Below are 27797 nucleotides of genomic sequence, written 5' to 3'. Positions count from 1 at the left end.
TTTCTTTCTCCCAGGTGCAGTCTTGAGAAATACAAAGTAGATTTTTTTAAAAAAATTGAGCCACTCCAGGCAGAATGGAGAATACACAGAAAAGCAAACTCTTTAGGAAACAATTGCCAAAATGCTAGCACATTGTGAGTTTAACTTTCTCATCTGAAGTTTCTAGTCTTTGCCTTGTCGGCAACTTGCTAAACACTTTATAGACAGTATCGTGAACCCTTCTGGACATTTGAGTTTGCCCATTACATTAACACCAATAACGTTGTTGTTATATGCCTTCAAGTCGATTTTGACTTATGGCGACCCTATGAATCAGTGACCTCCAAGAGCATCTGTTGCGAACCACCCTGTTCAGATCTTGTAAGTTCAGGTCTGTGGCTTCCTTTATGGAATCAATCCATCTCTTGTTTGGTCTTCCTCTTTTTCTACTCCCTTCTGTTTTTCCCAGCATTGTCTTTTCTAGTGAATCATGCCTTCTCATTATGTGTCCAAAGTATAACCTCAGTTTCATCATTTTAGCTTCTAGTGACAGTTCTCATTTAATTTGTTCTAACACCCAATTATTTGTCTTTTTCGCAGTCCATGGTATGCGCAAAGCTCTCCTCCAACACCACATTTCAAATGAGTTTATTTTTCTCTTAACCGCTTTTTTCACTGTCCAACTTTCACATCCATACATAGAGATCAGGAATACCATGGAAGATATAGAAACCCCAGAGATTTATTGGATATAACGATCCAGTGGGGAGAACATGCAAACACAGGATCTCTCCCATTAGAGCACCAGAATTTTGAGAATATTTTAGTGTATGCTATCCAGTATTTGAGAATTTACACGCAATTCCCTTAGCATGTACTAGCCACATTCATCTCTTTGATTCAGCCCAGCAACGGTTTTTGGAGAGGTTGCAGCTCAGCGGTAGAGCATGTACTTTGCATGCGAAGTCTCGGGTTCAATCCCTGCAACCTCCAGTTAAAAGGATCAGATGGTGAGAATCTCTGTCTGAGATACTGAAGAGCCACTGCCCATCACAGTAGGCTGGACAAAACTGTCTGCAACGTTAAAAAAAGTGCTGCACATTTCCCCCTTTCTCAACAGCAAGCTTCACTAAGAGTAGAGCTTTAAACCTCTTAGAAATACCAACGTTTATTTAATTTTTGGATGCAGTTATAAAAAGAGAAGATGAACTGAAGATGGACAATTTCTCCTTTAACCATGTAAACTTGTGGGAGCATTCAGCAAGCTCGTATCTACTCCTTTGTGACCTCTGTGAATTCTTTTTCACCATGGTCCTTCACTGCTTACATCTGAGCTACTCAACTCCATCTCCTTGCATTTCTCCCCCACCTTTATTTTCAGTGTTTGCTTAAAACCTCCTTAGCTAAGGCCCAATACATCTCAGGACAATGCATTTTCAGTCTTAGAGGACCATGATTGTCACTGTGATTTTTTTTTTTTTGGCCTGCTTGTTTCAAGCTACTCGCTTACCGAGACAGTTGGAAACTCTCAGCCTTCCATGCAACAGACGCTAATTTCACAGCCATTAGCCTTTTGTACTGTTGCCAACTCCCCCTGAGCCTAGCACGTATAAGAAGTAAATCCAACCAAAAGTCGCTAATTCGCTAGACTATGTTCAATCTCATGTATATTAATGAGCCTATCTCTTCACTGGCAACAAAAATTCAGCCAATATAGATGGGAACCCAAAGACACAAAACGGTAACACAAAGCTCTCCATTATTTAGTTTTTAATTCTTTCAGAAAGTCCTTGTGAAAACAAGTTTTAGGAAAGGAAAACAAAACACTGTATGACACATGACAAGATTCTAGCCCTGAAAACAGAGCTGTGGCAGATTGGTAGGAAGAGGCCATTCTAGTGCTCAAGAGCTTGACATGAGATAAAGATGTGTCAGTGGGGTTGAAGCTGCTTCTCTTTACAGGCCCAGCTTGGTCCTCCTCCAGTGTCTCCTTTTGGAATTGTACCTAGAACAAAAGGGACACAATTAGTAAGCTAGGCACAGCTCTGTCTTGCTAACAGACCAAAATCCCAGGCTGCACTAAGCCAATAGTGAGCAAGTGAACGGGCCTCTCCACTTCTAATTCGTATGCGGCACTCTTCACAAAGGGAATCACAGCTGTTAACAGAGAGAGTGTGGTTTTCCCACACGCATTTGCATTCTGCCTCTCTCACTTCAGTACACCTTAACATTGTACCATATATTAATGAGACACAAAATTTCCAGGAAGTCATAAGATTTAAAAACCTGACACACACACAACCCTGCACACGAAGTAATACACATTTTTAACTTTAAAATGTTAATTTATTAAGGGGAAGAACTGTATTACATTATAGAAAAAGATAGGACTCTCAACTGATTAAATCTGTAAAGTCTATTGGATTATTAATCAAGTTTTTATACTTTTGCACATGACCAAAGCCTCAGCGTAGAAGCCTTGTTGAGATACTGAAGCATGCTGAGAGAACCTAGAATTTAAATAAGTAAAAACTACTACTTGTCTGATGACCCAAGTTTTCATCCTTATTGTGCATAAAAATGCCCTCCCCATGGAAAAGGCGGATAAATCTCAGCCTAGTTCAGATGTGGGGAACCTTTGGCCCTCCAAATATTGACGAACTACATCCCATCATCTCTGGGTATTGGCCATGCTAGGTGGGGCTGATGGTAAGCATAGTTCATTCACATCTGGAGGACCAAAGGTTCCCTAAACCTGACTTAGTAGATTGAATACTCTGTGAGGACTAATTTTAACTAAGGCTTTAACATACTTATTAAAAATATATGAACTGACATTAATTGCTACACAGACTTAAACTTAGTCAGGAGATATATGGGGGGAGGCTGTTTGCAATAAAGAGAAATGATTCTAAAACATCAGCCTTATGGGCCTGACATACCACAAAGAAGCTACAGGTGTAAGTTTAAGAGGCGTACGCATCACTGAATACTTTTGTCCATCTTTCACTGTCACCAAGCTGTGCAAAGTAGACAGAGTGGTATTGATGGAGGTATCAGTCAGTAGATCTGGCCTCTGAAAGTCTCCCTGTTTTTTTCAAGGGGTTGTACAAATTATTGCACAACCTGAATTCTGCTTTTAATACCTTCTGAGAGGCCTGGAAAGAAGAAACAAATCTAGATTCTCTTTCACTCATAGAATTTAGCCTAATAAAATGTAGCCCATTATTCCCAATCATAAAGACATTTTCCCCAGAAAAATTCCATCACATCTATTGTTCCAAAGTGTTCACGCTGTTCTGAGTTTTCCTTCCGTGCTTGTCACTGTTAAAAAAGGACTCTGATTTCACCAGGACAGATGCGAGACCAGTTCCTAATAACAGAATTGCTCTTAGCAGGGACATGGCAGTGCTTCCACAGAATGAAGCACTGTAATTGCAGCCTGCTTTGGGAAATCCGTTATCACATTTACAGAGCTGATACTGGAGACAAAGCTAAATGCTTCCAACACAACAGCCAAATTATAACCCTTTGCTAGTGGATAAATACAGGAAAGCCATCACGCTCAGAGTGAGAGATGCCTCTGCAAAGGAGGCATAAAAAGAAACTGCACAAAGAAAAAGGAGAAAAGAGTGTAGAAAGAAAAAAACCTGGAGAAATCCGGGAAAACAATAAGAATGGACCTTCTTAAGGCAAAGGTTTTAGTGTGTCAGTGTAGGCTTTCAACACTAGGAGGCTCACATGCAGCTCAGATGCACGTAAGCTGGAAGTTCCACTAACAAAAAGTCTTCACCAACAGCGGACAGCATTGAAAAGAGTTCTTGTGGCCTTCGCTAGTCAATCAGCCAAGAAAGAAACTCATGGCTGCTACTCCTACGGGCATGGGATAGCGTCTCCACAGCAAAGAACTGAATCCACTGGTACAGAAGTTCATATGGGACTAGACTCTGCATTAAGCAGAGTTACATTAACTGTGAGAATGAACCTTCATGCAGTATTCCCCAAAAGGATGAACGATGATCCATCAGAAGTGGGTATTTCCTATCCAAAAATGGCCCAAAAGATCCAGACACTACACTAGGACCCCGGTTTTTAAACTTCCACACCAACGAGGCTCTCAAGGATGCAGGGGGCAGGAACCTGCCGTGTGCAGCTTGAGATTTCACCACAGGTCTGGCCGCTTCTCAAGTATGCTTGTCACACAACACCAAACAAAAATCACAGCTATTTAAATATTACAGAGACAACTCCCAGAAGCAATAGGTGATACCCTTACCTGATTTTATTGCCAGTTTTCATGCGGATCCATTGTGGGATGGGCCGGTTCTGTTTCTGCTTCTTAGCGAGGAACCGCTTGATCTTGAATGTCTTGTGGGATGACTGGGCAGGGTGGGAAGAAAGAGAAGGCATTTAAGTACCAAACCTGGCAACAGTCAAGAGTAAGGTGAAGAAAGTGACCTTAGGCAAGGCACCTAAAAATGTCACAGCAGTGTCTTCCAGCCTGGATAATGACCATTCAACCCTCCATGTAGCTACAGTGCAAGATGGGCTCTTTTGGTCTGGCCCATGTGTTATATGGAAATGGCAGGTGGAGCAGTTCAAGGAATAAATGCCAGATGGTGCAGTGGATTTCCAGGGGGGTGAGGGTGGGGAATGGTTTAGCAAAGATTCAGCTGCCTCCCTCAAATAGCATTGTCTCCCTTGAGCCACAGAGCACCAGCATTAAAAAAATACAGCTCGAGTCACTAAGACTTGTTTCTGAGGGTGAAAAACCAAACTTGCATATAAACATTTGTGTTTGAGAAATGGCTAGGGCAACCTTGCCATTCTAGATTTCTACAGAGAGGGAGGAAAGGGTTTTTTTTCATATGGAGAAGCATTGAAATCTATATCCCCCCTCCCCCGTAATCCGAAGCACTACAATCCGAACACAAGTTTACAATCTCAAGTGAGATCTAAATCTATCTCTTCCAGTTCTGAATCAGTCTTGTTTGGTTAAGGCCTGCCTGCTAGATTGAAATTATAATGACAAAGGAAAGTTAAAAGATGCTGTTTTGAGTTTACATGTGCCAGGACTGTAAGGCCTGCATCTGGGACTTTTGGAGAGTCTTTCACCTTATCCAGTCAGTTGATTTGCCTGTAGCCTTCCCCTTCCCATGCCAGTTTACTACGAACGAGAGTATCCCCCCCCACAACCACCATTTAGAGAAGCAAGCAGCCATGTAGGCCCCTCCCTGGAGACTTAAGTGGAACAGCCAAGGTGCAAATCCCTTTGGGACCCTAACCCCCCACCCCACCCCAAAGAGCCAACATGATGTAGCAATTACAGCAGGGCCAGGGAACTTGTGATGCTCCAGATGTTGCTGGACTACAACTCCCACCAGCTCCTACTAGAACAGCCAATGGTCAGAGATGGGAGGTGTAGTCCAGCAACATCTGGAAGGCCACAGGTTCCTCATCTCTAAACTGGTATTAAGACCAGGGAGAGCTGGGTGTGAGTCCCCACCCAGCCCTACTGGACCAATCATTCACACTCTCTCTCAGCCTAACCTACCTCTCAGGATTGTTGCGAGGATATGAATGGGAGGAAAAGGACATCTATACTGCAGCGAACTCTCCAGCACCTTGCAGTAAAGAAGTTAGAACATCGGTCTTGTACACAAGCCCCCTCCCCCCCACGCCCCAAGTTACTTAGCCTGCAAAATAATTAACTAGCCAACTGGGACCTAGTTGAGGTGAGAAAGAGAAATGTCTGTGCCTGGAGGGTGGAGATGGTTTCCCTCCTCTATGAATAAGGGTTCCCGAACTGTGGACCACAAACCTCATTCAGGTGGATTTGTGCTTTCCTATAGATTTGTTTTCATTTTCAATCTAATACTATCCCTTGCTGTCTTTATGAGTTATTTTTACTGTGTTCTCTTCTGCAAAAGTGAACTGCATGCCAAACTTTGGTTGCTATTTCTGTTAATGTTATATGTTCCTCTGTTTCTTCTTACTCATCCACAAAGATGTTCTGATGGTTATGCAAAGGCATTACGATTGATGAATGGAAGAGAAATACTTTAAAATAATAAAAATTGTTGACCAAAAAAGAAAAGGCGGAAGATGGCACGCATCCATCGCACTGAACATTCGTGCCGCTCTTAAATTGTGTTTTCCTTGCTTCTTTTATTTCTCACGTTGCGTTTTATTGTGCTACACTTTGAATTCTATGGAATTGCAATTCCTACAACGGGCGGAATAATCATTAAGTGGCCCACCAAGACTTTCAGAAATTTTCAATTGGCCCATGGGGCGGGGGAAGTTTGGGGATCCCTGCCCTTGAGCAACCCGTTCAGTGTCAGTGCTGCCCTCCTCATTCGCCGGCATGGAGTCCAGCGCGCCGTCTGCATGCAATTCAAGCCTCTCTTGACGCAAGAGGATGATTCTTTCTCGCAGGCTCACAAACCATTCCCTTCCGACTACTATGCCGGGTGGGAAGGTACAAACAAGGGAAGCTCCCCTCGAGCCTTCAAAGGCCCGTTGCAGGTCCCTAATTCAATTCGGGGTCATTCGCAGGAAGTCCCAACATTGTCAAGAGCGGGGCACGGAGCTCCGCAAAGCAGCCCCGGCGAAGGATGACAACGGATTGACTTACCATAGCCAGGCACTATCAACCAGTCGCCCCGATGGCGGCGTAGGGAAAGAGAGAAGCGAGATGGCGCAGGGGGTGATGGGGAGGGAAATAGAGACCGGAAGAGAGCTAGACTTTCCTCAGCAACGCCTGCAGAGGTTTCGGAAGAGTACAGCGACCCCCAGCGTCTCCTGTGAGGCCATTGCAGTTCCAAACAAGTCCATGCGTATGTCTAAAACCCTTCATCGCTTCAGCTTCATAACACTCAAAGCACCGATTTTACTGATCACGAACGTTTATGAACACAAAATATTTTTTTTGTTATCGGCAATTGTTTTAGAAACCGCTCGAAAATGCACTTCAAAAATAGACCAAAAATATAATTTGTGGAACTGTGTATGAACATAGCCTTGTTTGTCCTTGGGCTCAGCCATCTTAAAGCACTTATGATGGGGTTGTCTCTGAGCATGAGCAGAATGCTTCCCACTGTCCCAGACTCCTCAAGACCACTTACTCTCATCTGAAATGAGGGAGAAAAGCTTTGAACTCGGGCATTATATCTCCCAGTCTCCTCCATAAAAATTAAGGCTTGCCTTTTTGTAGTAAAACACTTTTGCACAAGTGAAATTTTGTAGACTCCTGCTTTGCTCGTTTTTGCTGCGGTAGGTCAATCAAGCTTCAGGTGGTTGTCATGTGGAGAAGCAGCAGCATATAAACAAGATGGAAGTGGGAAGTAAAAAAACCGTGAAACTAGCGTAAAGTATTAACATGTCCCTGCCTGGAACAGCACTTTCCTCTTTTGACAGTTGCATCACGTGACAAGCAAATACTCAAGGCAACATCATCACATGTATGGCTAATAGCTCTGAGATGCCTCATAGGAAGCAATTCATAAATGGAGAACAACCAACAACCTTACATACAGGCTTTTAAAAAAATGCAAATTGCATCAGCTAGGGGCAGGGCATGGGTTGATAATTAACAGGGTCAGAAATGGTGAGATCCAGGGGGAATATAATCCTTTCCACCCTGCTGTAACCCTTTTCTGAAGCTGGGATTTGCATTTTGATCCCAAACACCAGCAGGATTATGTTTACATTTATGTTTATAATGTGATGGATTTTTTGCCTTTACACTCCATTTTATAATCGAGAGAATGTAACTCAATGGTTAGTGTGCATGCTTTGCAAGCAGCAGGAGTCCTAGTTCGGCCTTGTCATCTCCAGTTAGAAGAACCAGGTAGCACGTAATAGGAAGTCTGGTTTGAGATGCTGAAGAGGTACTGTTAAGAGTAGACAGTATTTGACTAGATTTACGAATAATCTGTCCCGGTATGAGGGCCGCTTCTGATTTTATATTACCTTTCCTATGGAAAATGTAAAGGTATAGGGCTATAAATTCTGATATTAGGAAGATGGAGAGGAAATGCAACACAAATAAGGCTGAAATCCTACTCACACCTACCTGGAATGAAGTTAAATTGATCTCAATGAAATTTATTTCTAAGTAGGCATGTATAAAGATTATGCTGAGAGTGACTTGAACTTTATCATCACCAACAGTAGCATATAAACTTATTGCACCATCAGTTTTGGGAGAAAGATCAAGCTGGTCCAGCCTCACATTATCTCAGACAAGATCAACACCAAGGAGATTAGACCAGATTTCCTTCCAAATAATTACATAAAAATAATAATTTAAGCAATTTAAAATTATATGTCACAGAGTTTTATTAAGTATAAAATAGCTGCACTGTGTTAGCATAAAGAGGAGCCACAACTCTCAGTAAAACTTCTTTCTGGGTTGCCAGATGCTCTACTGCACCAGGGAAGTCAATGCACAACTGAAATAGGGCACTAGGAATTCCCAACAGGGCACTAGGAAAAAAGGGAAGGAAAAGATGGTGGAGTTAAGGACTATAGTTATCTTTAAAATAAAGTTGGATCAATATATCTGGACATTACATGAGATGTGTAAATAAATCTTTTCCCATAGCCAAGCTTAGCCATTTCATTCAAGCTAGATCAATTTTAAGGGAAAGAACAAAGAAAAAGTTTAGCATTCACACCTTCTTCTGAACATTCACTTAGCTACAAGCAGCTCAGCAAACAAAAAGATGCTTTCAGTGCTAGAATTATGTTGAACTTTCTCCCCTCCCCTCCAGTTAATAATGCAGGCCACAGCACCACACTCCACATAGCACAATGATAAAGACATTAACAGGTGAGCAGCATGGGGCTCCAAGATGGCTGTATTTTAAGTGCAAATACTGGTTCGTGGCTTTTATATGAAAACAGCACTCATTTTGGGCTACCATTTGACCTTGCTACTTTTCAGAAGTGGGAAGTTTTCTTCACCTTGTGGTTTTCCTGCCACCACCCCCTCCAGCTGAAAATGCATTGAGAAAGTCCCATGTTTGAGTCCTGACTCTGCAATGAGGCTCTGAAACCAAATACATCCAAAAGTACTGTTCCCACTTTTCTTCCTCTTCTTTCTCCAAGGCACTTCTGGACTGCACAGTTCATGCTCTTTGGCTGTTAGGTCAGTGAGAAAGCACAAGGCTCATCACTCTTCCTCTTTTGCGTTACTGGCCTCACACTCCTGCTTTTTATCTGATCCTTGATCAGGTGACTTTGCAGCACTCTCATCATATGCAGACAAACGACTTCGACTCCGAGCTCCTGGTTGGTAGAGCTGCATGGCTGGGCGATCCTAAAAACAAGAAAACATTCGATTGTGATGCTCTGCTTCCAGGAGAGTGTGCTGTCTAATAGTTAAGAGTGTCAAGTGCAGACCAGAGAGAGATGGATTCAAACAGCTCTCTATCAGCCTAACCTACCCCACAGGATTTTTGTGAGAAGACTACATGGGATAGCCCTGTGGGTGCCACTCCTGAACTTCTTAGAAAAAGGGCAAACAGAAATGCCATTTACTAGATAAGCAAGCCAATCATTCTTACAATCCTAGAACTGCAATCTTATGCATTCTCATCTGGAAATAAAGCACTACAAATGAACTTTTTTTGTAATGTGTTTAAATGGAGTCATAATGATTTAACACAGGGGGATGTTGTTTTAAGCCCAAGAGCCGCATTCCCTCCTGGACAGTCTTACAAGGGCCACATGCCAGTGGCGAGTGGGACTAGAGGCAAAAGCAGCCAGAGCAACAAATGTACCTTTGTCTTTGTACAGTAGGCTAGTTTTTGCACACGCGTACACAACCCTCTCCGTCCTCCACCCAGACAAGCAATAGACATTATCAGAGCTCAAGGATACATTTCAACCAGGCAAACACACTTGATGAAGCAGGACCAAGGTTGTGGCCAGCAGAGGGGATGATGACCTGAAGAGAGTCCCGAGGGCCAGATATAGAAGCCTGGATGACCACCTTAAGGGTGCACTTCCCTGATTTAACACACCTGTGTCTACAATGGACAACCAACTGCAAAAGCCACACATGCACAGCATTACAAGGAGTGACAATTTTATTGAAGAACCAGCACCTTGTTTCTAATGCGATCTCGCTTGGCCATATCTTCTTTTTTATCCTCTTTGGTTGCTTTATCGGATTTCTCTGTATTGCCCATGTAGTCTGCCAATTCAGCTCTCTTTCCTTTCTCTCGCAACGAGTCTCTCTCCTTTTTCACATCTTCCTCTTTTCTTCTAAAAACCATTTCTTTCTCAAAGCGGTCTTTCTGCCTCCGTCGCTCTTCTTCTTGGCGTCGTAGTTTGTCTCTCTCTCGCTGGATTCTCTCATACTCTCTGTCTCTGTCATATTCTCTCTCTCTTTCTCTGTAGTCTTTTCCACAGTCATCTTCCAATCTGCATGAGAGAGATTTGGAGATTCTATCCAAGGAGAAAACAGTGAAATGAAGGGGACTCAACAGTATACACTGCCATGCTAATACCAAAGTAATGCCCTGAAAAACCAAGCATCGTGGAAAGTTTGTACAAGATTTAGAGGGAGTTCTAGGGGAACACCAACTACTGTTCTTCTCTTGAAAGGCACAACCAAAGGCAATACAAGGCTATTGGTGATTTAAATTAGGAGACTTGAAAAATGAAGGCTGTGTTGCCCACAATAATACAACAAACCCAGGTTTGCAAGTGAACCTAAATTTAACAGGAGCTGGAGCCAATCCTAGCTCTCTGGCAGGTGTGATATTGATGCTTTCAAACACTTCATTTTTCACATTCAGAGATGGCTAGTTAAAAAAAGAAATTGTAATATGTGAAGGGCCATAATTTAATTGCATAATTGACCATTTACTTTGGAGCCGTTTGGAAACTATTAGAAAGACCAAAAGGGAAATCCTCCATAGTTCTAATTTGAAAGGACTGTAATTCAGAAGCAGTTTCTGATAATACGGTTGCCTAATTAATTGTCATATTCTGAGAAATAAGGATACGTACTGAAAAGAGAACACTAACTTTTTGGCCTTCTCCTCCTTCGCCTCCCCATCAGAGCGCTTGGCAGGGACACTGCTGATCGCACTGGCTGCCTTCTCTTCCCTCAGACTCTCTTTCTCCAGTTTCTTGGCCTTTTCCTTTTTTTCAAAGTCTCTCTCATCTTTTTCTGGCTTCTTAAGTAGCTAGGAAGAAAACAAATTTAGTTTTCCTTACTAAGTTAATTCTATTGCTAACTGTGCTAGGAAACTGGTCTGCACTAAAAGGATGGGGGCGGGCGGTACATAATAAAAAAGTAGGGACATTAGCATAACTAGTTTTTCCTCATGATTCACTATTTCTAATCACATACCTCCATCTTGCTTTAAATGATTAACAATGCAATCTGGTGCTTCTGAGTGTACATCCAGTTAGTTCAGTGATGCTTATTCTCATGTACAAGGGTAAAGGATTATGACCATATTCTACTTTCTATTTACTTTTTATTCAGCAGATTGCTGTAGCTAGCTTCTAGTAGAATAAACATGAACGTGTCACTCCTCCTTATCATCACTGATGTATATACAGTGCTATCAAACGCATGCCATGCAGCATATAGTACTGTGTTATGAATTTTTACTCAAAAGTCAGTAGAACTTATTCCCAAGCACACATAAGACTGCAACATTATAATAACCATAGGCATACAAAAAAATAAAAAATGGCACACGTGACGCTACTCAGCGGCATGCAAAATTCATATGGTTTCCCTTGCTGTAGTATTTCACAAACGTGCATGAGAAAGCAATATTTAGAGCAAATGCATCCTACAGGAATGAAGTGATACCTTAATCTTTGGTTCATCCTTTGATTTGTCCCTTTCTTTTTCCGGACACTTCTCCACTTTCTTTGTTTTTTCAGCTTCTTTCCTTTTTCTTCTTTCTTCCTCTTTCCATTTCCTCCTTTCTTCTTCCCGTTGTCTTTTTCTTTCTAGTTCTCTCCTCCTCCTCTCCTCTCGTTTTTCTTCTCTAAGCCTCTGTAAGAATAAAAAAGTTTCTTCTAGACTCTTATGTTAAGACAGGAGAGGTTTTGCATCATAAAGTTTTCCAAGTCTAATGGAGTATATAGCATTAGGACCAGTACTGCAGAAAAACTAAGATAAGTCATAAGCCGGGAAATATATTTAACAAAATTTATTTCAGCATTGTAATAATAGTTACCTTTACCCCACAATATATATACTGGAAATGGGCAAAATTCAGAGTTCCTATAGTAGGACATCTATGGGAACATTGCAAACACAATCATTTATACCTGATAACCTATCCCCAAGAAAGCTGAAAACACCCAAGTGTCCATAACAAGATTGGAAAATCCATTATCCTATCTTCTCATTACTGCCATGGAAGTAAGTCTTATGGCACACCATTCACATACACAAAAATGCAAACATAATTGAGCAGGCTGCTCTGGAAGAATTGTTACCTGTTTGTTCTTCAAGAAGTTCAACAGAGGAGTTGTCTTTTTTGCTAAAGAATAAAAAACAGAATGTTTTTGCCTTTGACACGTTTTATTTATTAGAAGTATTGCAGGAATAATATGCCTATGTAATTTTAACTAACAAAATAAAACAGAAAGCATATAATCAAACTTACCTAGCACAAAGAGATACAGTTATACTGAGACAACATTTCTGCCTCTTCAGGTGTTTACATATGAGAAACAGAAAGGCTCTCAATCATCTTGTATCAAATTAGATTACCATGTACCATCACTACAGTCAAGGACATAGTTTTATCTGGCCGCAATTTGATGCATTTACTTGAGTATTAAATCCCACTAGATATAATCCAAGAAAAACATGCACAAGGTTTTGGTGGATATTTGAAAGGCTCCTCTGATGGGTAGTCAACTGACATGGTCCAAAAACCAGTATTCCTTAGCTGAATATACCTTACTCTTAATGAGCATGTTTAACTTTGCTCAGTTGTAGCCTATTATGATACCTTGTTACAAGCTTTTATGTATTTTTATTGTATTAGCTTTCAGATAACAGCTATTTATGATAAACCACAGCATGCCTCAGGCTTACTTAAACCCCCTCTTGCAAGACCACAGATAATGAGTTTGGAAACTTTCACTCCTGCAATGCAATATAATGACAAGCTGCAACTGCAGTCAATCTAACAGCAGCTAATCTTAACTATTGTTTATTTATTTATTACATTTGTATACCGCCCCATAGCTGAAGCTCTCTGGGCGGTTTACAACAATTAAAACATTAAAAACAAATATACAAATTTAAAAACACATTTTTTAAAAACAATTTATTGAAATAAGCTAAGTTCAAACCCTAGCTTTATAAAGTTGGCCTCTTTCAACAAACCATAGTTTAGGGTTTGGGCACAATGTTAAACTGTGACTAATTTAAAACTCCCACACTACAAGAGAAACCACTTTAAATATATGATTTTCAAAAGCAGTTTTATGATAACGGCATGGTCAATGTCACTGACCATGGCACAAACTCTTACTGGGCGAAAGGGCTGGATATAAATTAAATAAACAAACAATAAACTTCAGATGCCTTTGAGAACAGTATGGTTGTGAACCTCCCCTTCTCCCCACATCATATTTGTACATTTTCTCCATTTAAACAGCAAACTTTGAAAGGGCACATATTCAAAATCCCATACAGAAAACATGCACACCCTAAACATTTTACCACCTGCTGATATTGGTTGTTGAATATGCATAATGGTGTTCTAGATAAAGAGGCAGGCTAATGCTATGTCCCAGTTTCTATGTCCCAGCTGTTTGCTCTACACTGCATTTCCATCTGATATTCATTTAGCTCCGCTCTACACATTAAACAAGATGGGGTTCAGACTAATGAATCACAGCAAGGAATGTGGAACTTGCAGGTGCAGTTTTGAACAATTTTAACTATATCCCCTCTATATATCTCAAAGGGATTAACCATTCAGAAAATATAAAAATTATAATAGCAAAAGAAACAAGGAACACACTGCGTCTCAAAGGTACATTTTTAAAAAAACCTGTATGCATTATCAGAGAAAAAGGCCACATGCACCATAACAATTCTTTTTTATACCTATTAATTCTTTGTTTCTTGCCTCTATTTCCTCTAGTAGCGTCTCAGGAGTGGATGTAAATTTTTCATCATCAGCACTGTAGCTTTCCAAAAACTTCTTGTATTCTGGATCTGTTGAGGAACCAAGGAATACGCACCAGAAATCAGTGTAATCTGAGCAGCTTAAGGGGCAATTCAATACGTGTATTCTTGGGATTCAATGGGCCTTACTTCTGAGTAGACCCACAAAGGTTTGCACTGTCAGGAATCTCTTTAAAAGCACTTTAGATCAGAATAAAGCAGATGGGTAGTGATCACACTATCATATTGTATTCTCACTAATAGCCAGAGAAAATAATCATTGTCACTAAAATAGTGTGAAAATACTCCTGAGAAGCTATTGCCTCACTAAAGGATTTTCAATCTTGTGTCAAAGATTACCATTACATTTAATGGTAATAATGCATAAAATTATTTAAGTGATCTACGTTTTTCTCTAGTTGGAGTGCTTTATATAATATTATGTATCAGCTTACATATTCTGGTCTGTCTCAAGCACATACAAAGACCTTGGGGAAGGGCCGTAGCTCAGTAGCAGAGCATTTGCTTTGCATGCAGAAGGGCCCAGGTTCAATCCCCAGCATCTGTAGGTAGGGCTGGGAAAAGACTCCTGACTGAAACCCTGAAGGGCCGCTGCCAGTCATTGCTGACAATACTGAGCTAAATGCATCCATGGTCTGACTCCATATAAGGCAGCTTCCTGTTTCCCTACACTGAAGCCTAATTCTTTACTGAGTTACTAGTACTTAAGGCTGCAGTCCTGTTCATACTTAACAAAAAGTAAGTCCCAATGAACACAGCAACAGTTCTGAGTACGCATACTTAGGTTTGTGCCATAAGTGCAATCAACATTATCTGCAATTCTAGCACTGCAATCCTATGTTTGTTCAGTTGAAAATAAGACCAACTGTGTTAAATGGGACTAACTCCCAGATAAGTGTACACTGGATCACAAACATTTAATTCCTATACTGAAACTATTTTCAAATCAAATCAGTTTATTGTGCATATACAGTCAGCAGATCCATTACACAAAGCTTGCAGAGTTAATCAGAACAGTATACATATTTTAAATAATTCATATAATTTGCTATTTTGTCAGAGCAACTGTATAGTGCTGTGAAAAAGTATTTGCCCCGTCTGATTTTCTGCATTGTTGCATATTTTTGGCATTGAATGTTACCAGTTCTTGAACCAAAATATAATAGTAGAGAAAAGGGAAGCTGAGTGAATAAACAACACAAAACTTTGATACTTATTTTGTTTATTTGTTAAAGAAAGTTAGGCAACATCCAATGCCCCTGTATGAAAAAGTAACTGCCCCCCTATTAACTCAACTCAATGAAAGGGATTGTTAGGGCCAGGTGTTTGAATACCTTGGTAAACAATCAGACCTGATTTGGGCCAGCCCTGCCAAATATAAATCTGACTAACTTTGGCCCTTGCCATCAGACTGAAGTTGCCAGCACACAAGTTCCAAAGCCACATAATGCCACAATCAAAAGAAATTCCTCCACACCTCCGGAAAATAGTTGCTGATGAATATCAGTCTGGAAAGGGTTACAAAGCCATTTCTAAGGCTCTGGGGCTCCACCGAACCACAGTCAGAGCCATACTGACCGAATGGAGAAGGTTTGGGATAGCAGGAGTGGCCATCCTGCCAAAATCCCTCCAAGAGCAAGGCATAAAATCGCCCAGGAAGTCATGAAGGACCCCAGAACAGCATCCAGGGATCTGCAGGTCTCTCTCACCTCAGCCATGGTCAGTGTTCATGACTCCACCATCAGAAAGACACTGTGCAAACATGGGATTCATGGCAGAGTAGCAAGGTAGAAACCACTGCTCACTAAGGAGGACATGAATGCTCGTCTAGTTTGCCAAAAAGTACCTGGATGATCCTCAAGAGTTCTGGAACAATGTTCTATAGCCAGATGAGTCAAAGATGGAACTTTTTGGGCGACATGGGCCCTGTTATGCCTGGCGAAAACTAAACAGTGTATTCCACATGAAGAACCTCATACCAACTGTCAAGCATGGTGGTGGCAGTCATGGTTTGGGATGCTTTGCTGCATCAGGACGTGGACGACTTGCCATCATTGAAGGAACAATGAATTCTGCTTTGTCTCAGAGAATTCTACAGGCGAATGTCAGGCCATTTGTCCGTCAGCTGAAGTGCAGCTGGGTCACGCAGCAAGACCATGATCCGAAACACACAGAATGGTTGGGGAACAAGAAATTTAAAGTTTTGGAATGGCCTAGTCAAAGTCCATACTTAAACCCCATTGAGATGTGGCATGACCTGAACAGAGTTCATGCTCGAAAACCCACAAATGTCACTGAGTTAAAGCAGTTCTGCATGGAGGAGTGGACCAAAATTCCATCACAGCGCTGAGAGAGACTGATCAGGAACTACAGTAAGTGTTTGGTTGCAGTCATTGCTGCTAAAGGTGGTGTAACCAGGTTTGAATCTAAGGGGGAAATTACTTTTTCACATGGGGGCATTGGGTGTTGCTAAATTTTCTTTAATAAATGAAATAAGTATCAAAATTTTATGTTGTTTGTTCACTCAGGTTCCCTTTTCTCTAATACTAGGTTTTGGTTCAAGATCTGACAACATTCAGTGCCAAAAATATGAAACAATGCAGAAAATCAGACAGGGGACTTTTTCACAGTGCTGTATATTCTGCTGTCAATTTACAACCCATTTTATTGGCAGCAGGAAGAAATTTTGCTTTCCCCACCTATAATGTAATGCCTTGTAAGTGCTAATAGAAAAAATAGAAAAATGACACCCCTCCAAGACCTGTTCAGCTAAGACTCAAGCAGTGGACAAATAAGCACAACACAACTGCCTTTTACTCTGCACTGAAGAAAGTTGGATATGGCAGAGTCCCAGCTCTACCAGGCTCTGCCAGCAGAAGCCCCTCATCCGTGGCAGAGCCAGGACCCTGCTGGCTCAGACGGGGGTCTACTGAGGAAGCCCAGCCCAGCTCAGCAGAAGGGGGGCTGTCAGACACCGGCATAAGGCCTGAAAATGGGGCATTCCTGGGGGGGCAGAGGAGGGACCAAGGGGAGCGTTCAGGCCACATCCAACCTGTGTTCGGAGCGCTCCTGCAGGTCCCTATCTGGGCCAAAGTTTTGTCAGGAAAAAGGTCAGTCTAAGAAAATAATTACAGTGGAAGTCTATGGAGAGTGCTTACTCCCCGGTAGGGGTATTCGTGAGAGCTGGCTTTTACTTTCCAGTCCCTATCCACAGTTCCTGACTGAGCCAACATTCAGCCATCCCAGAGGCTCCCAAACAGCTATTGGATGCCATGGACCTTCCTGCTGGCTCCTCTTCCTCTGGTTTCCCCTGAGTTGGATTGCTCTGCAAGTCAAATTTTCCACTTCATCAGACACTGACATTCTGCAGCAAGAATTCCTAGCATGCGAGCGGCAATAGAGCAGACAGTAAGGCATTAAATCTATTGAGTAAAAAAAAGCTTGTCTTGGTGAAGTTTAGTAAATTTGTTAGGAATGAAGAATGTAAAAAATTAGGGCATGTGTAGAAAGGAGAGCAATACTTGCAGAAGCCATGGTATGCCGATAGTCTATATCAAGGAATCTGTGTATGTTTTTACTGTATTGTAAATCGCTTTGGGATGCCTCAAGGAAAGTGATTAATAAATGATATCAATAATAACTGAGTACCATAAAGTCTCATCGAATGACCTGACAAGCAGCAATGGCTACCACTACCCACCATCTTCAATGGTCCCAGCTTTGGCGTCCTTTTTCTTATTCTTCTTTTTGGCAGCTTTTTGAAATGGTGCAAATTCCACAATGGCAGGATATTCTAGACCTGTTGATATGTAAAAATATTAAAAAACCAACGGATGTTAAGAAGGGAAGCAAAGTAAGTTTTTTTGTACTGAGTATGTCTCAAAATCAGAAGAACCTAAACCCAAGGAAGTGTTTTGAGAGGCCAGTTTCACACAACGCATTTCTTGCCCATGTGAGTTGTCTGTCCAGGCCTCCTGCAGCAGCAACTGGATTACAGAAAGTATTGCTAACCACAGTCAATCCTATGGTTCACACATTAGACTGGTCCGTGTGAGTGCATCATACAGAACGCCAATCCTGCTCACATGGGCAAAAAGTGAACTGCCTCTAAAACCACAATACAGTTTTGAGTTGTTTCATGAACAGGCAAATTATAGGTTTTGTTAATGATGACCTGAAAGCTACTGGTTTGGTCATTTAAAAGCACACACATATGGGTATCTGTTGGAGTTCAGTCAATAAATGCTTCTTGAACAACAAAGACACTTTTAACAGAAGTGAGAAAATAAATTTGGCTACATGAAGAATGGTAAAAAAAGAATATAATCTCATGACCCTAGAGTGCTACTTCAGCTGCTCTTTTCAAGTAGAGAATGCTAAAGCAGCTTCCCATACAAAGCAAAGCCAGTGAACTTTGTCTTGCATGCCACTACTATTAAAGTTCCTATTACCAGAAATCTTGTGAGCACTACTGTGCCCGTAGAACGGATCTGGGGCCTGTCCGGATCCTCTGTACAAGGGTAGCATTAGCTAAGCCTCTTCCCCACACTGAAAGCCCTTTGTATGGCTCATGTGGAACAAAGCAGCATGTTATCCCTGATTACTAGTGCTGTAATTTTTAGGGTGGATCCCAGACACTACTGCCTTGGTACAGCAAAGAATAGGATTTAGATCAGGGATGGGGAACCTTGGAGCCTCCGGATGTTACTGGACTCATAAACTCCTGCCAGCATGGCCAATGATCAGGGATTAAGGGAGTTGTAGTTCTACAATGTCTAGAGGGCCACAAGTTCCCCATTCCTGATACACAATCCTAAATGTACTTATTCAGAAGCAAGTCCAACCGATGCTAATGCAATTTACTTTCAAGAAAGTGTGCTTAGGTTTGGGCTCTTAAACAAGAATCTTAAATAAGCTTATCTGCAGATAACCCGCACTAAAATCAATGGGATGCACTACTGCATATAATGCACAGAACTGGGCAGTAAGCCACTCTTTGAAATCTTGAGTCAAATAATAAATAAATGCATGGGCTTTTTCAGGATTACAGTTTAATTACTGTATAAAAGTATGCCAATATATATTTTAAAACAATTATGATATACAGAACCAAGTTTTAGGCTTACTTGCCTTTGTGATCAACAAAAACATAACCATCAAAGCGATCCCTGAACAGAACTATGTCTTCTTGGTTTTTAAAGTTGATGTATGCTCTGGAAAACATGTGAGGATACAAACTGCAGAAGGACAGAAAATGGCAATGTATAAGGAAACGTTGCTGAGTGATGATTGTAAATATACACAACACAGACAGGTGTAAAACTTAAAGACATTTATGACATGCCACTGTAACATGAACACAGCCAAATGCTTAAGGTTCTTTTTACCTGGAATCATTAGCAAAAAATTCAAAATAGTCATGTTCAGGCAAAGGCTGGAGATGTTCTTCAAGCTGTTCCTTGGTCAAGCTGGGAGGCAGACGTCGAATCACTACCTTAAAGAAAAAGTTTCACTTTTTACACGCAAGTCATCCCACCAGGTATATTGTGCAACCCATTTTTTAAAACATTTTATGATATTCCAAAAAAAGGAAAACACCCCCTTTGTTGTAGTCACATTTCCCTCCACAAATGTCTTAATAAACTCATTTCCCAGGAGCCCAAATGCCCTTCCATTGTCTAAATCTCTATTTAATTCATGACAAGTTCTTCCAGTAATGTGCCAACTGGTCCTAAAACAGTCTGTCTGCATTTTCTCATTCCTAACACACAAGTGTTGCCCACACCAAAGAAAATATGACAAGATCTACTAGTGTACATTCTTTGAATGCCAAAGGTCCCAAGTTCAAACCCTGGCATCTTCAGGTTGGGATGGGAAATATTCCTTTCTGAAATACTGTCTAGCCACTTGCCAGTCTGTGCAGACAAGACTAAGCTAGATAGGCCAATAAACTGATTCAGTATAAGGAAGATTCCTTTCAACCAGTCTGCTGCATCCGATTCATTACTATTGCTTTAAAATGTAAAAATACATATTTTTATACCCCAATCATTTACTCAATAAATAATGCTCTTTGTTGACCAGAACCTGAATGTTTCCTAATAAGTGAATGAATCCTCAACACCGAGAGAAAAAAGGGATGCAACTTGGGGCCAGGTTATGCAATCAGCAGATCAAAAAGAAAAGCTTTTTCTGGATTGTACCATTTCAGGTTGCAGATAGTGACAATATGGAGAATTTGTGTGTTAAGGGTATGTTAGGCTATAAACTGTCCACTGAAACCTTGCCCCTTATAGCCAAAATACACATTGATTATCTGAAACTCTGATTCAAAGGCTGACAGAAAACTAGCACACCAGGGAGACGAGTTCCACTTTCACAATCTAGTCTTTTGTGCCTGATGAACTTCAGGCAAACACAATTGCCCCTGGCCTCTACATACTTGACTAGACAATCAGCAGAATCTGGTAATGAAGCCAGGCTAAGATGCTTGTGGAGGTGGCAGGGACAGTTTAATCCTCCTCTACAAAAAAGTTGTCCCAGGATACAGAAGATCAATATATCAAGAAAATGAAACCAGCCTTCTTCTTGACATCCTAATTTTCTTTTAAAAAAATATTTTATTAACATTTTTTGTTTTCCAGAAAAGAAATATTCAATAGTGTAATAATTCCAAAGGAACAATGAGTAGATTCAGCATAGTCCCACAATACATATCACATACAGGTAATGATTTCACATTGTGGTCATAATTCACATTTAAACCCCAAAACCCAAAGTCCTCTTCAGTTCCATTTCTTAACAATTAAGGACAAAAACTCTAAAACTAAACAAAGGACGCCTTTCAGATAAGTATTCAGCTAAATATCAGAACCCATAACTGTATGGTATCAAACCATCTATGTTGTAATACACTGGGGAACTGGGCTGTCATGTAATGCAAATTATGTATGATCTGACATGCTAATTTTCTATGGGCAACGAGTTAAAAAAACCCAACACGTTAAATCCCCACCACCACACACTGTCCAGTCCAGAGTAAATGGTACAGTCCTGAAATGGTTCAGCCAGGTATGAACTAGCCCGTTTCTCCCAGGCCCAAGGGGGCAGGTTCCCAGAGCGCACCTTGCTAAGCGTCTCTTTCTTGTCCTTAGGCCGTTCGAGCCTATCAGGCTCGCCACCACCTTTGGCGTCTGCCCCGACAACCATCGGGCCCATCCCGGTCGGAGTGAGAGGCCTTCCTCGCTTCTCCTTCGGCCTGGCATTCTCCTTATCTTCCTTCATCGTAGACGCAGCAGGAGCTACAAGGCCGCCTCCTCCTTCTTCTTCACCTCCGTCCGCCTCAGCTTAGCTCCGCACGCCCATTGGCCATCACTCCTCTCGCGGGAACAGCGAAGGAGAGGAAAACACGGGCCGCGACACAAGCGACGCCACAGCGCATTTCGCACTAACATGAGGACGTACCAGCTGCTCCAGGCCGCGAAGTTGCCATAGCATTCCCGGCATGCTTTGGGACTACATCTCCCAGCATGCTGTAGAGAGAGTGCGCTTTAATTCCCGGCATGCACTCTGGCCTCCCAGGAATCTAACAGCTTATTTGTTTGTGTGTGTATATATATATATATATTCAAATCCTTACTGAATTATGTCGAAAGTTTTCTCAGTTTCTTTTTTTGCTTTTAATCCGTTAAGCGCTCGTGGTCTTTTTTTGTCTCCATAGCAACAATGGGTGAAGCTTGTCGCGGTGCATCCTGGGCCACGTTATGGGCAAGAGCGAAGGCCTAATAGAGGAGAGAACAGGCGGCGCATGCGCAGAGACCCTGATGCGGCTTTGAGTGCGAAGGAGTTTGGCGGCTGGGCTCGCTGCGACAGGAGAGCAGGAGGCCGTTGGCATCGCGGAGGGCACAGTTCAACACAACGCTGCCTTCGGGATGTGGTACGAGATCTTGCCTGGTTTGGGCATCATGTACATCTGCTTGAACATCCCTGGCCTGTCCACCACCTACATCCAGAGATACATAAATGGGGGCAAAGTGAGTATAGCGGTATTGGAACGCCTTGACACGAACCCGCCTTCTCGTCTCTATTTATATGACTGATTCAGGGCACAATCCATCTCGCATTTACGCAGGGCTGAAGGGAGCTGGGTGCGGCGGGTCTCCAGGTGAGCAGGCTGGGCCCCGGCTCAGCTGGGCTACGCTGGTGTAAATCCCTCAGCCAGCTCACCCGAGAGTGGCGCAAGTGGAGCTGGCGTAAATCCCGGAAAAGGGGCAGGTTGAGGTGTGCCAGGGGAGGGACTGAGGTGGAAGGACTTAACCCGCATCCAACTCATGTTAGGAGCGCTCCTGCAGGTCCCAATCTGGGCAAAAGTTACGCTGGGGAAAAGGTCGGTCTAAGAAAATAATTGCAATAGAAGTCAGTGGAGAGGGCTTACTCCCTGGTAGGGGTATTTGGGAGAGCAGGCTTTTACTTTCCGGCCCTTGTGCGCAGCTCCTGGCTGAGCTGGCGTTCAGCCAACACAGAGGCTCCTAAGCAGCAATTGGATGCAGTGAAACTTTACACCGGTTTCTCTTGTGCCGGCACCACTTATGCCAGCCTCTCCTGAGCTGGATTGCTCTGCCCAGAATGGTAACTTTTAAGAACTTGTGCTTGAGGTTTCTTCTTCAATTTTCCTCCCGTTCCTTTTTTCCTTGCGTGTCATAACTTTTTAGATTGTGAGCCTGAGAGCAGGAACTGTCTTAAAAACTGATTTGTGTAAGCTGCCCTGACAGTCTTTTTTTGGCTAAGGGGCTGGCTATAAATGCTGTAAACAGATAAGTAATAAATACGTTGTAAGATATTTATACACTGCCTTTGAGAGGAAACTATCAAGGTGGCGTCTAACAGAATACAGAACTACAGTAAATGCTTTTTATTTTTTTCTTTATTTCATTTATGAATGGCTTCTCATGAGGCATCCCAAAGTGACTTACAATTCAATAAAAACATATGAAGAACAATTGCCTATGTAAAAACAGCTAAATTATTTGCATTTATGAAAAAAATTAAAAACCAATTATAACAACAAAAATATATCAGTTCAAATCCAATACAGATACCCAGTGGGATAAAACTTAAAAAGAAGCATGTTTTCAACATGTACTGAAAGGACAATGGAGAATACTAGAAGACCAGTAGCTAATAAAGCAAGTAGTCAACTTAAAATAGCTAAAATATTACCAAAACCGACTGTAATTTTGGTGGTAATGAATTTCAAAGCTGTGGGACTACAGAGTATCCCTGCCTCATGTCTGCCAGTTTTGCTCCTCCTGGAGTCTCTGTTGATGACCTCAGAGTGCAGGTTGGTTGGTAGGGAAGTCAGCAGTCCTTCAGATAACTCCTACCCAAACCATTTAAGATGTTAAAGACATTTTTCTCCCTCTCACTTAATATTAGAACCTGCGGCTATCCAGTGAAGCTGAATGTTGGGAAATTCAAGACAGATAAAAGAAAATACTTAGACACCTAACACATAGTTAAATTATGGAATTTGCTCCCACAAGATGCAGTCATGGCCTCCAACTTAGGTGGCTTTAAAGGTTGGTTAGCCTTCTCCTCCATGAACTAGTCTATCAAAGGCTACTAGCCATCACGACTATGTACTGCCTCCACTGTCAGAGGAAGTATGTCTCTGAATACTGGGCTTCTACTCGGAGGAAGGGCGGGATGTAAATTTAATAATGGAAATGGACTGCCTTCAAGTCGATTCCGACTTATTGCTACCCTAGGAATAGGGTTTTCATGGTAAGTGGTATTCAGAGGGGGTTTACCATTGCCTCCCTCTGAGGCTTGTCTTCCTCAGCTGGCTAGGGCCTGCTCAGCTTGCCACAGCTGCACAAGCCAGCCCCTTCCTTGTCCGCAACTGCCAGCTGGGAGGCAGCTGGGCTCCTTGGGACTATGCCACTTGCCCACAGCTGCACAGGTGGCAGGGCATGTAACTCCTCAGCCACTCCCTGTGGGGGTGATGTTTAGCTGGCCCTTTCTACCCAGAAGACACAAGCAGGGATTTGAACTTACAGACTCTGGATTCCCAGCCAGGCTGTCCTCCCCACTGTGCTATACCAGCTGTAAATTTAATAATAATAATAATAATAATAATACCAGTTGCTGAGAATCACAAATAAGGAGAGTGCGCTCAGTTCCTGCTGACAGGTTCCCATAAGCATCTGGTTGGCCATTGAGAGAACAGGATGCTGGACTAGTTGGGTCAGTTATATTTATTTATTTATTACATATGTATCCTATCTTTCCTCCAAGGAACTCAAGGTGGTGTAAATAGTTCTCCCCTCCCCATTTTGTCCTCACAACAGTCCTGTGAGATAGGTTAGGCTGAGAGACAGTGACTGGCCCAAGGTTATCCAGTGAGCTCCATGGCTGAGTGGGGATTCAAACCCTTGTCTCCCAGGTCATAGTCCAATACTTTAACCATTACACCATGCTGGCTGGCTGTCCAGATCAATCAATATTCAACAGAAAGATGTATTCTCAGGGATCTGTAGGTAGAGTGCTACCAGCAATGTGTGGCACTATCTGTGGCATTCGTTACTTACCAGTGTTTATGTTCCCAACTACAAATGGGATCAGTTGGCCAGTACTGCGTCAACAGCATTCCGTCGACCTAACAGGCAGTATTGATTCAAGTTTGTTCTTTGTCCACTATCCATTGCTTTTACTGGTCCAATTTTTTCTTCTACAAAAATATCAATATTAATATTGATATTTTGAAAGGAAAGCAGCTTTGCCTCCACTGTTATGGGCTATTATAGGTTTGGCTTGCTTCCTCCACACTTGGACCTTGGATTATTTAAGTGGAGGGAGACTGGCAGAGAGAGAGAGAGAGAGAGAGAGAGATGTACTGCTGTGCTGTGATGGTAAGTAAAATAAAAAAAATTGAGGGAATATTCAAGGGAGAAAAATCTGATGTCGGGAAAGTTGCTGAAGTTTGGAGCAAACTGGATCACTTCGCAAAGATGAATATGCGGACCATTGAAAAATCTAGTGCTAAATCTGAATTCAGTGGAATTCTCACCCATCCATAATCCCAACAGATATAAAACATAATTGCATATTTGCTGCCCTGAAATCTAATATGATGGGGGATGGTATATAAATGTTTTAATAGGTAAATACAATAAATATAAAAAAGCAAAACAAAAAAGATGAAAGTTTCAAAGTAGAAGCTACAAGAGAAAATAAAGAATAGTAATGATATAGGGGCAATTAAAATAAGAAGAAAGCAAAAAAGTCCCAGCAGGATTAAACTATGAGCAAGTATTTTAAAGCTGGAAAGCCTTTTAGTTTCTTGGTACTGTATATGATTATTTTGTGTTTCAGATGGGAATATGAACTTCACAGTTGCAATTTGCAGTGGTGGAGGTTCAGACATAGGATTTCTCACCTCATCTTTTGAACTAGGTTGCATGATGTTAGTGTCGTCCCCTGAACTGCTAATGAATCGTCATTGTTGGTTGAAGTTATATTTTAGCCTCTGTGCTAGACTGTGAAGGAGGGCTGACCGGTTTGCTTTACATCTCAAAAAAGGGGTGGATCTGCCAATATCAGTTGCATTTCATCAACATTTTCCGTTCATATTAACTTTGCTTTGAGTCTTGTTTCTTATACGCATGTTATTATTTCCTTTCCCTCTTGTCCACATATTCTCCACCTTTTTTCCATGTGCTCAGGAGAAGAGGTGTGCGCGTAACATCTATCAATGGCACCTGATGGAAAGAGACAGGCGTGTCTCTGGAACCAATCGCTACTATGACTCCAAGGTTGGTTTGAACAAACGTTCTTGAACAACACTGTCCACATGTCCACTGGACATCTGCTTTGGCCCCTGAATGAATTCTGGCCTGGATTCTGACCTTTCATCTCTATCCATGTTCACCAAATCCCTATTCAGGCATTTGTTTCTTTGCATCATATTAATTTAATCAATATTTTGTTTTTTGCTTCATAAGGCACATGGCAAATTCTGCTGTGGATTTTGCTCATAGTCGAGCCCTATTCCAGATGCAGGGAACATTTGGCCTTTCAAATGTTGCTGAAGTACAACTTCTGTCAGTCCCGGCAAACATGAGATGATGGAAGTTACAGTTCAGCAACATCTGGAAGGCCAAAGGTTCCTCACACCTGACTAACAAATGTATTTGCTTTTATGGAGATGGGGCTGCTTTGCAGATGCATGAAGTGTTATCGTAAGTTCTCGTGTATACATGGATTCTAGTCCATGATAACAAATGTGTTAGTCTTACAGATGCCACAAAATATTTGGTTGTTCCTTATTTGGCAGTCTGATGCCACATCTGGTCTCCTAAACAGTTACCTCTTCCTCTTTGTACGGTCAGTTTGCAGCTCCCGAGACCTACTGGAGTCTGAGTCCTTAATACTCTATTTCCTTAGGATGTTGCATATATGAGCACATGTAACCCATGCTTTAAATGGCCACAGTATCTAAATAAGCTTGAGAGCATCTGTATGGGTCAAACTGGGGTGTCTGAGGTCATTGGAAGCATCAGTTGTATGAAACATTTGGCTTGCCTAGGCAGGGCATCTGCAAGGGGGGCTGGAGCTGGCCTTCCTGTTGAATTATGTAAAGTGCCTGCTTTACTTTACCTTTCTAAGTACACAATGTCTCCTTCAAAAGCACGTGGCATCAGTGCTAATGTTGTTTGATTCGGTAGCTTGCTGACCCCCATGATTCAGATTCTAAGACAAGTCTGGGGAACTTTTGATAGCCCAAAGTCCAGGGATGATGGGAATTGCAGTTCAGCAACATCTGGAGGACCAAAGATTTCTCAACTTGTTCTAAGATTTCCCCATGTCCCGCTTAAGGCAGGTAAGCTGTGAACCTCCAGATGCTGCTGAAGTCCAGCTCTTCATCATCCTTGACCATAAGCCATGCTGATGGGAGTTTGAGTCCAACAACATCTGAAGGATTGCAGGTTTCCCACCGCCTGCCCAAAGGAGTCAGCTTGCCTGACCATAGGCTTGCATACCTCACCCTCTCTGTGCAGAGTGCTTCTGTCAATAGGAGCCTCCATTATGATGTAACAAAGGCACTTGTAAGCCTGCCTGCGTAGGCTAGTATTTAAAAGTTGAACAACTTGGCTTCATGTTTATAAAACCGGGATTATTCTGTGGGTGGAATTAAGGAGAAGACCACCTTGAAAAGACTACATTGTGTAGCTTGATAGTAGCAATGTTATGCATGGCAAACACTTTAACCATTTTTTTTTGTCTCGCTTTGTATTTTTCAGGGTTTGGAGAACATTAAATAAAACCATGGACCCATGACTTCTATTATCTGTTGAAGCCAGTCTAATAAACGTGTATTTGACAAAGTGCGGAGCGTGTTAATCGTAATCTTGAGAGAGGGGGACAATAAGGGTGATATTCAATGCTAGTCCTACCCATAGTAGACCCATTGAAGTTAAGCTAGTGTGGTGCAGTGGTTAGAGTGTATTTATATTGAGAGGTGGGCCTCTATCTACCCTTAAAACCTAGGTTTTTTCCCAACATCCCCCTTGCAATTCCTTTGATGCAGTCTAACATTTCATCATACTTGTTATTACTAATTATT

General features: G+C 41.9%; 3 protein-coding genes and 1 non-coding gene across 9 annotated transcripts; 1 reads left to right on the top strand and 3 right to left on the bottom strand.

Annotated features, from left to right (window-relative positions):
• Window positions 1–1732: 1732 nt before the first annotated feature.
• Window positions 1733–6725, bottom strand: RPL39 (ribosomal protein L39). Its single transcript, XM_061598097.1, has 3 exons — window positions 6617–6725; window positions 4256–4359; window positions 1733–1984 (listed from the first exon to the last, which is right to left on the bottom strand). The coding sequence occupies exons 1-3, from the start codon at window positions 6617–6619 to the stop codon at window positions 1936–1938; spliced, it is 156 nt and encodes a 51-aa protein (XP_061454081.1). The 5' UTR covers window positions 6620–6725; the 3' UTR covers window positions 1733–1935.
• Window positions 3296–3428, bottom strand: LOC133371552 (small nucleolar RNA SNORA69). Its single transcript, XR_009759343.1, has one exon. It is a non-coding gene; the product is annotated as a small nucleolar RNA SNORA69 (small nucleolar RNA).
• Window positions 6726–8297: 1572 nt separating the features above from the next.
• On the bottom strand, window positions 8298–21884 carry UPF3B (UPF3B regulator of nonsense mediated mRNA decay). Of its 6 annotated transcripts, none has more exons than XM_061598095.1 (10): window positions 21813–21884; window positions 19561–19667; window positions 19304–19410; window positions 17874–17972; window positions 14093–14203; window positions 12463–12506; window positions 11825–12013; window positions 11005–11183; window positions 10095–10437; window positions 8298–9304 (listed from the first exon to the last, which is right to left on the bottom strand). In XM_061598095.1, the coding sequence occupies exons 3-10, from the start codon at window positions 19395–19397 to the stop codon at window positions 9158–9160; spliced, it is 1206 nt and encodes a 401-aa protein (XP_061454079.1). In that variant the 5' UTR covers window positions 19398–19410; window positions 19561–19667; window positions 21813–21884; the 3' UTR covers window positions 8298–9157. The 6 variants fall into 6 exon arrangements, with proteins under 6 accessions (XP_061454079.1, XP_061454075.1, XP_061454074.1 ...); XM_061598091.1 differs by lacking the exon at window positions 21813–21884 and adding an exon at window positions 21299–21687 and having other exon boundaries at window positions 11005–11174; XM_061598090.1 differs by lacking the exon at window positions 21813–21884 and adding an exon at window positions 21299–21686.
• Window positions 21885–21944: 60 nt separating this feature from the next.
• NDUFA1 (NADH:ubiquinone oxidoreductase subunit A1) lies at window positions 21945–27561 on the top strand. Its single transcript, XM_061598096.1, has 3 exons — window positions 21945–22206; window positions 25897–25986; window positions 27475–27561. The coding sequence occupies exons 1-3, from the start codon at window positions 22105–22107 to the stop codon at window positions 27493–27495; spliced, it is 213 nt and encodes a 70-aa protein (XP_061454080.1). The 5' UTR covers window positions 21945–22104; the 3' UTR covers window positions 27496–27561.
• The last annotated feature ends 236 nt before the right edge of the window (window positions 27562–27797 follow it).

The sequence above is a fragment of the Rhineura floridana genome, chromosome 16 (assembly GCF_030035675.1).
Source record: "Rhineura floridana isolate rRhiFlo1 chromosome 16, rRhiFlo1.hap2, whole genome shotgun sequence".
NCBI classification, from domain to species: Eukaryota; Metazoa; Chordata; class Lepidosauria; order Squamata; family Rhineuridae; genus Rhineura; species Rhineura floridana.
The sequence above is the reverse complement of the archived record's forward strand: the minus strand, read 5'-3'. Positions and strand labels throughout refer to the sequence as shown.

What these genes read in the sequence shown, in the direction of transcription:
- UPF3B (XM_061598090.1), bottom strand. Translation starts at nt 21,457, where the DNA reads ATGAAGGAAGATAAGGAGAATGCCAGGCCGAAGGAGAAGCGAGGAAGG. An exon ending in AGAAAGAGACGCTTAGCAAG is followed by an intron (nt 19,668 to 21,298) that starts GTGCGCTCTGGG and finishes TTTTTCTTTAAG; the next exon opens with GTAGTGATTCGACGTCTGCC. An exon ending in TGTTTTTGTTGATCACAAAG is followed by an intron (nt 17,973 to 19,303) that starts GCAAGTAAGCCT and finishes ACATATCAACAG; the next exon opens with GTCTAGAATATCCTGCCATT.
- RPL39 (XM_061598097.1), bottom strand. An exon ending in AAAACTGGCAATAAAATCAG is followed by an intron (nt 1,985 to 4,255) that starts GTAAGGGTATCA and finishes CTTTTGTTCTAG; the next exon opens with GTACAATTCCAAAAGGAGAC.
- NDUFA1 (XM_061598096.1), top strand. Translation starts at nt 22,105, where the DNA reads ATGTGGTACGAGATCTTGCCTGGTTTGGGCATCATGTACATCTGCTTG. An exon ending in GATACATAAATGGGGGCAAA is followed by an intron (nt 22,207 to 25,896) that starts GTGAGTATAGCG and finishes CCATGTGCTCAG; the next exon opens with GAGAAGAGGTGTGCGCGTAA. An exon ending in ATCGCTACTATGACTCCAAG is followed by an intron (nt 25,987 to 27,474) that starts GTTGGTTTGAAC and finishes TGTATTTTTCAG; the next exon opens with GGTTTGGAGAACATTAAATA.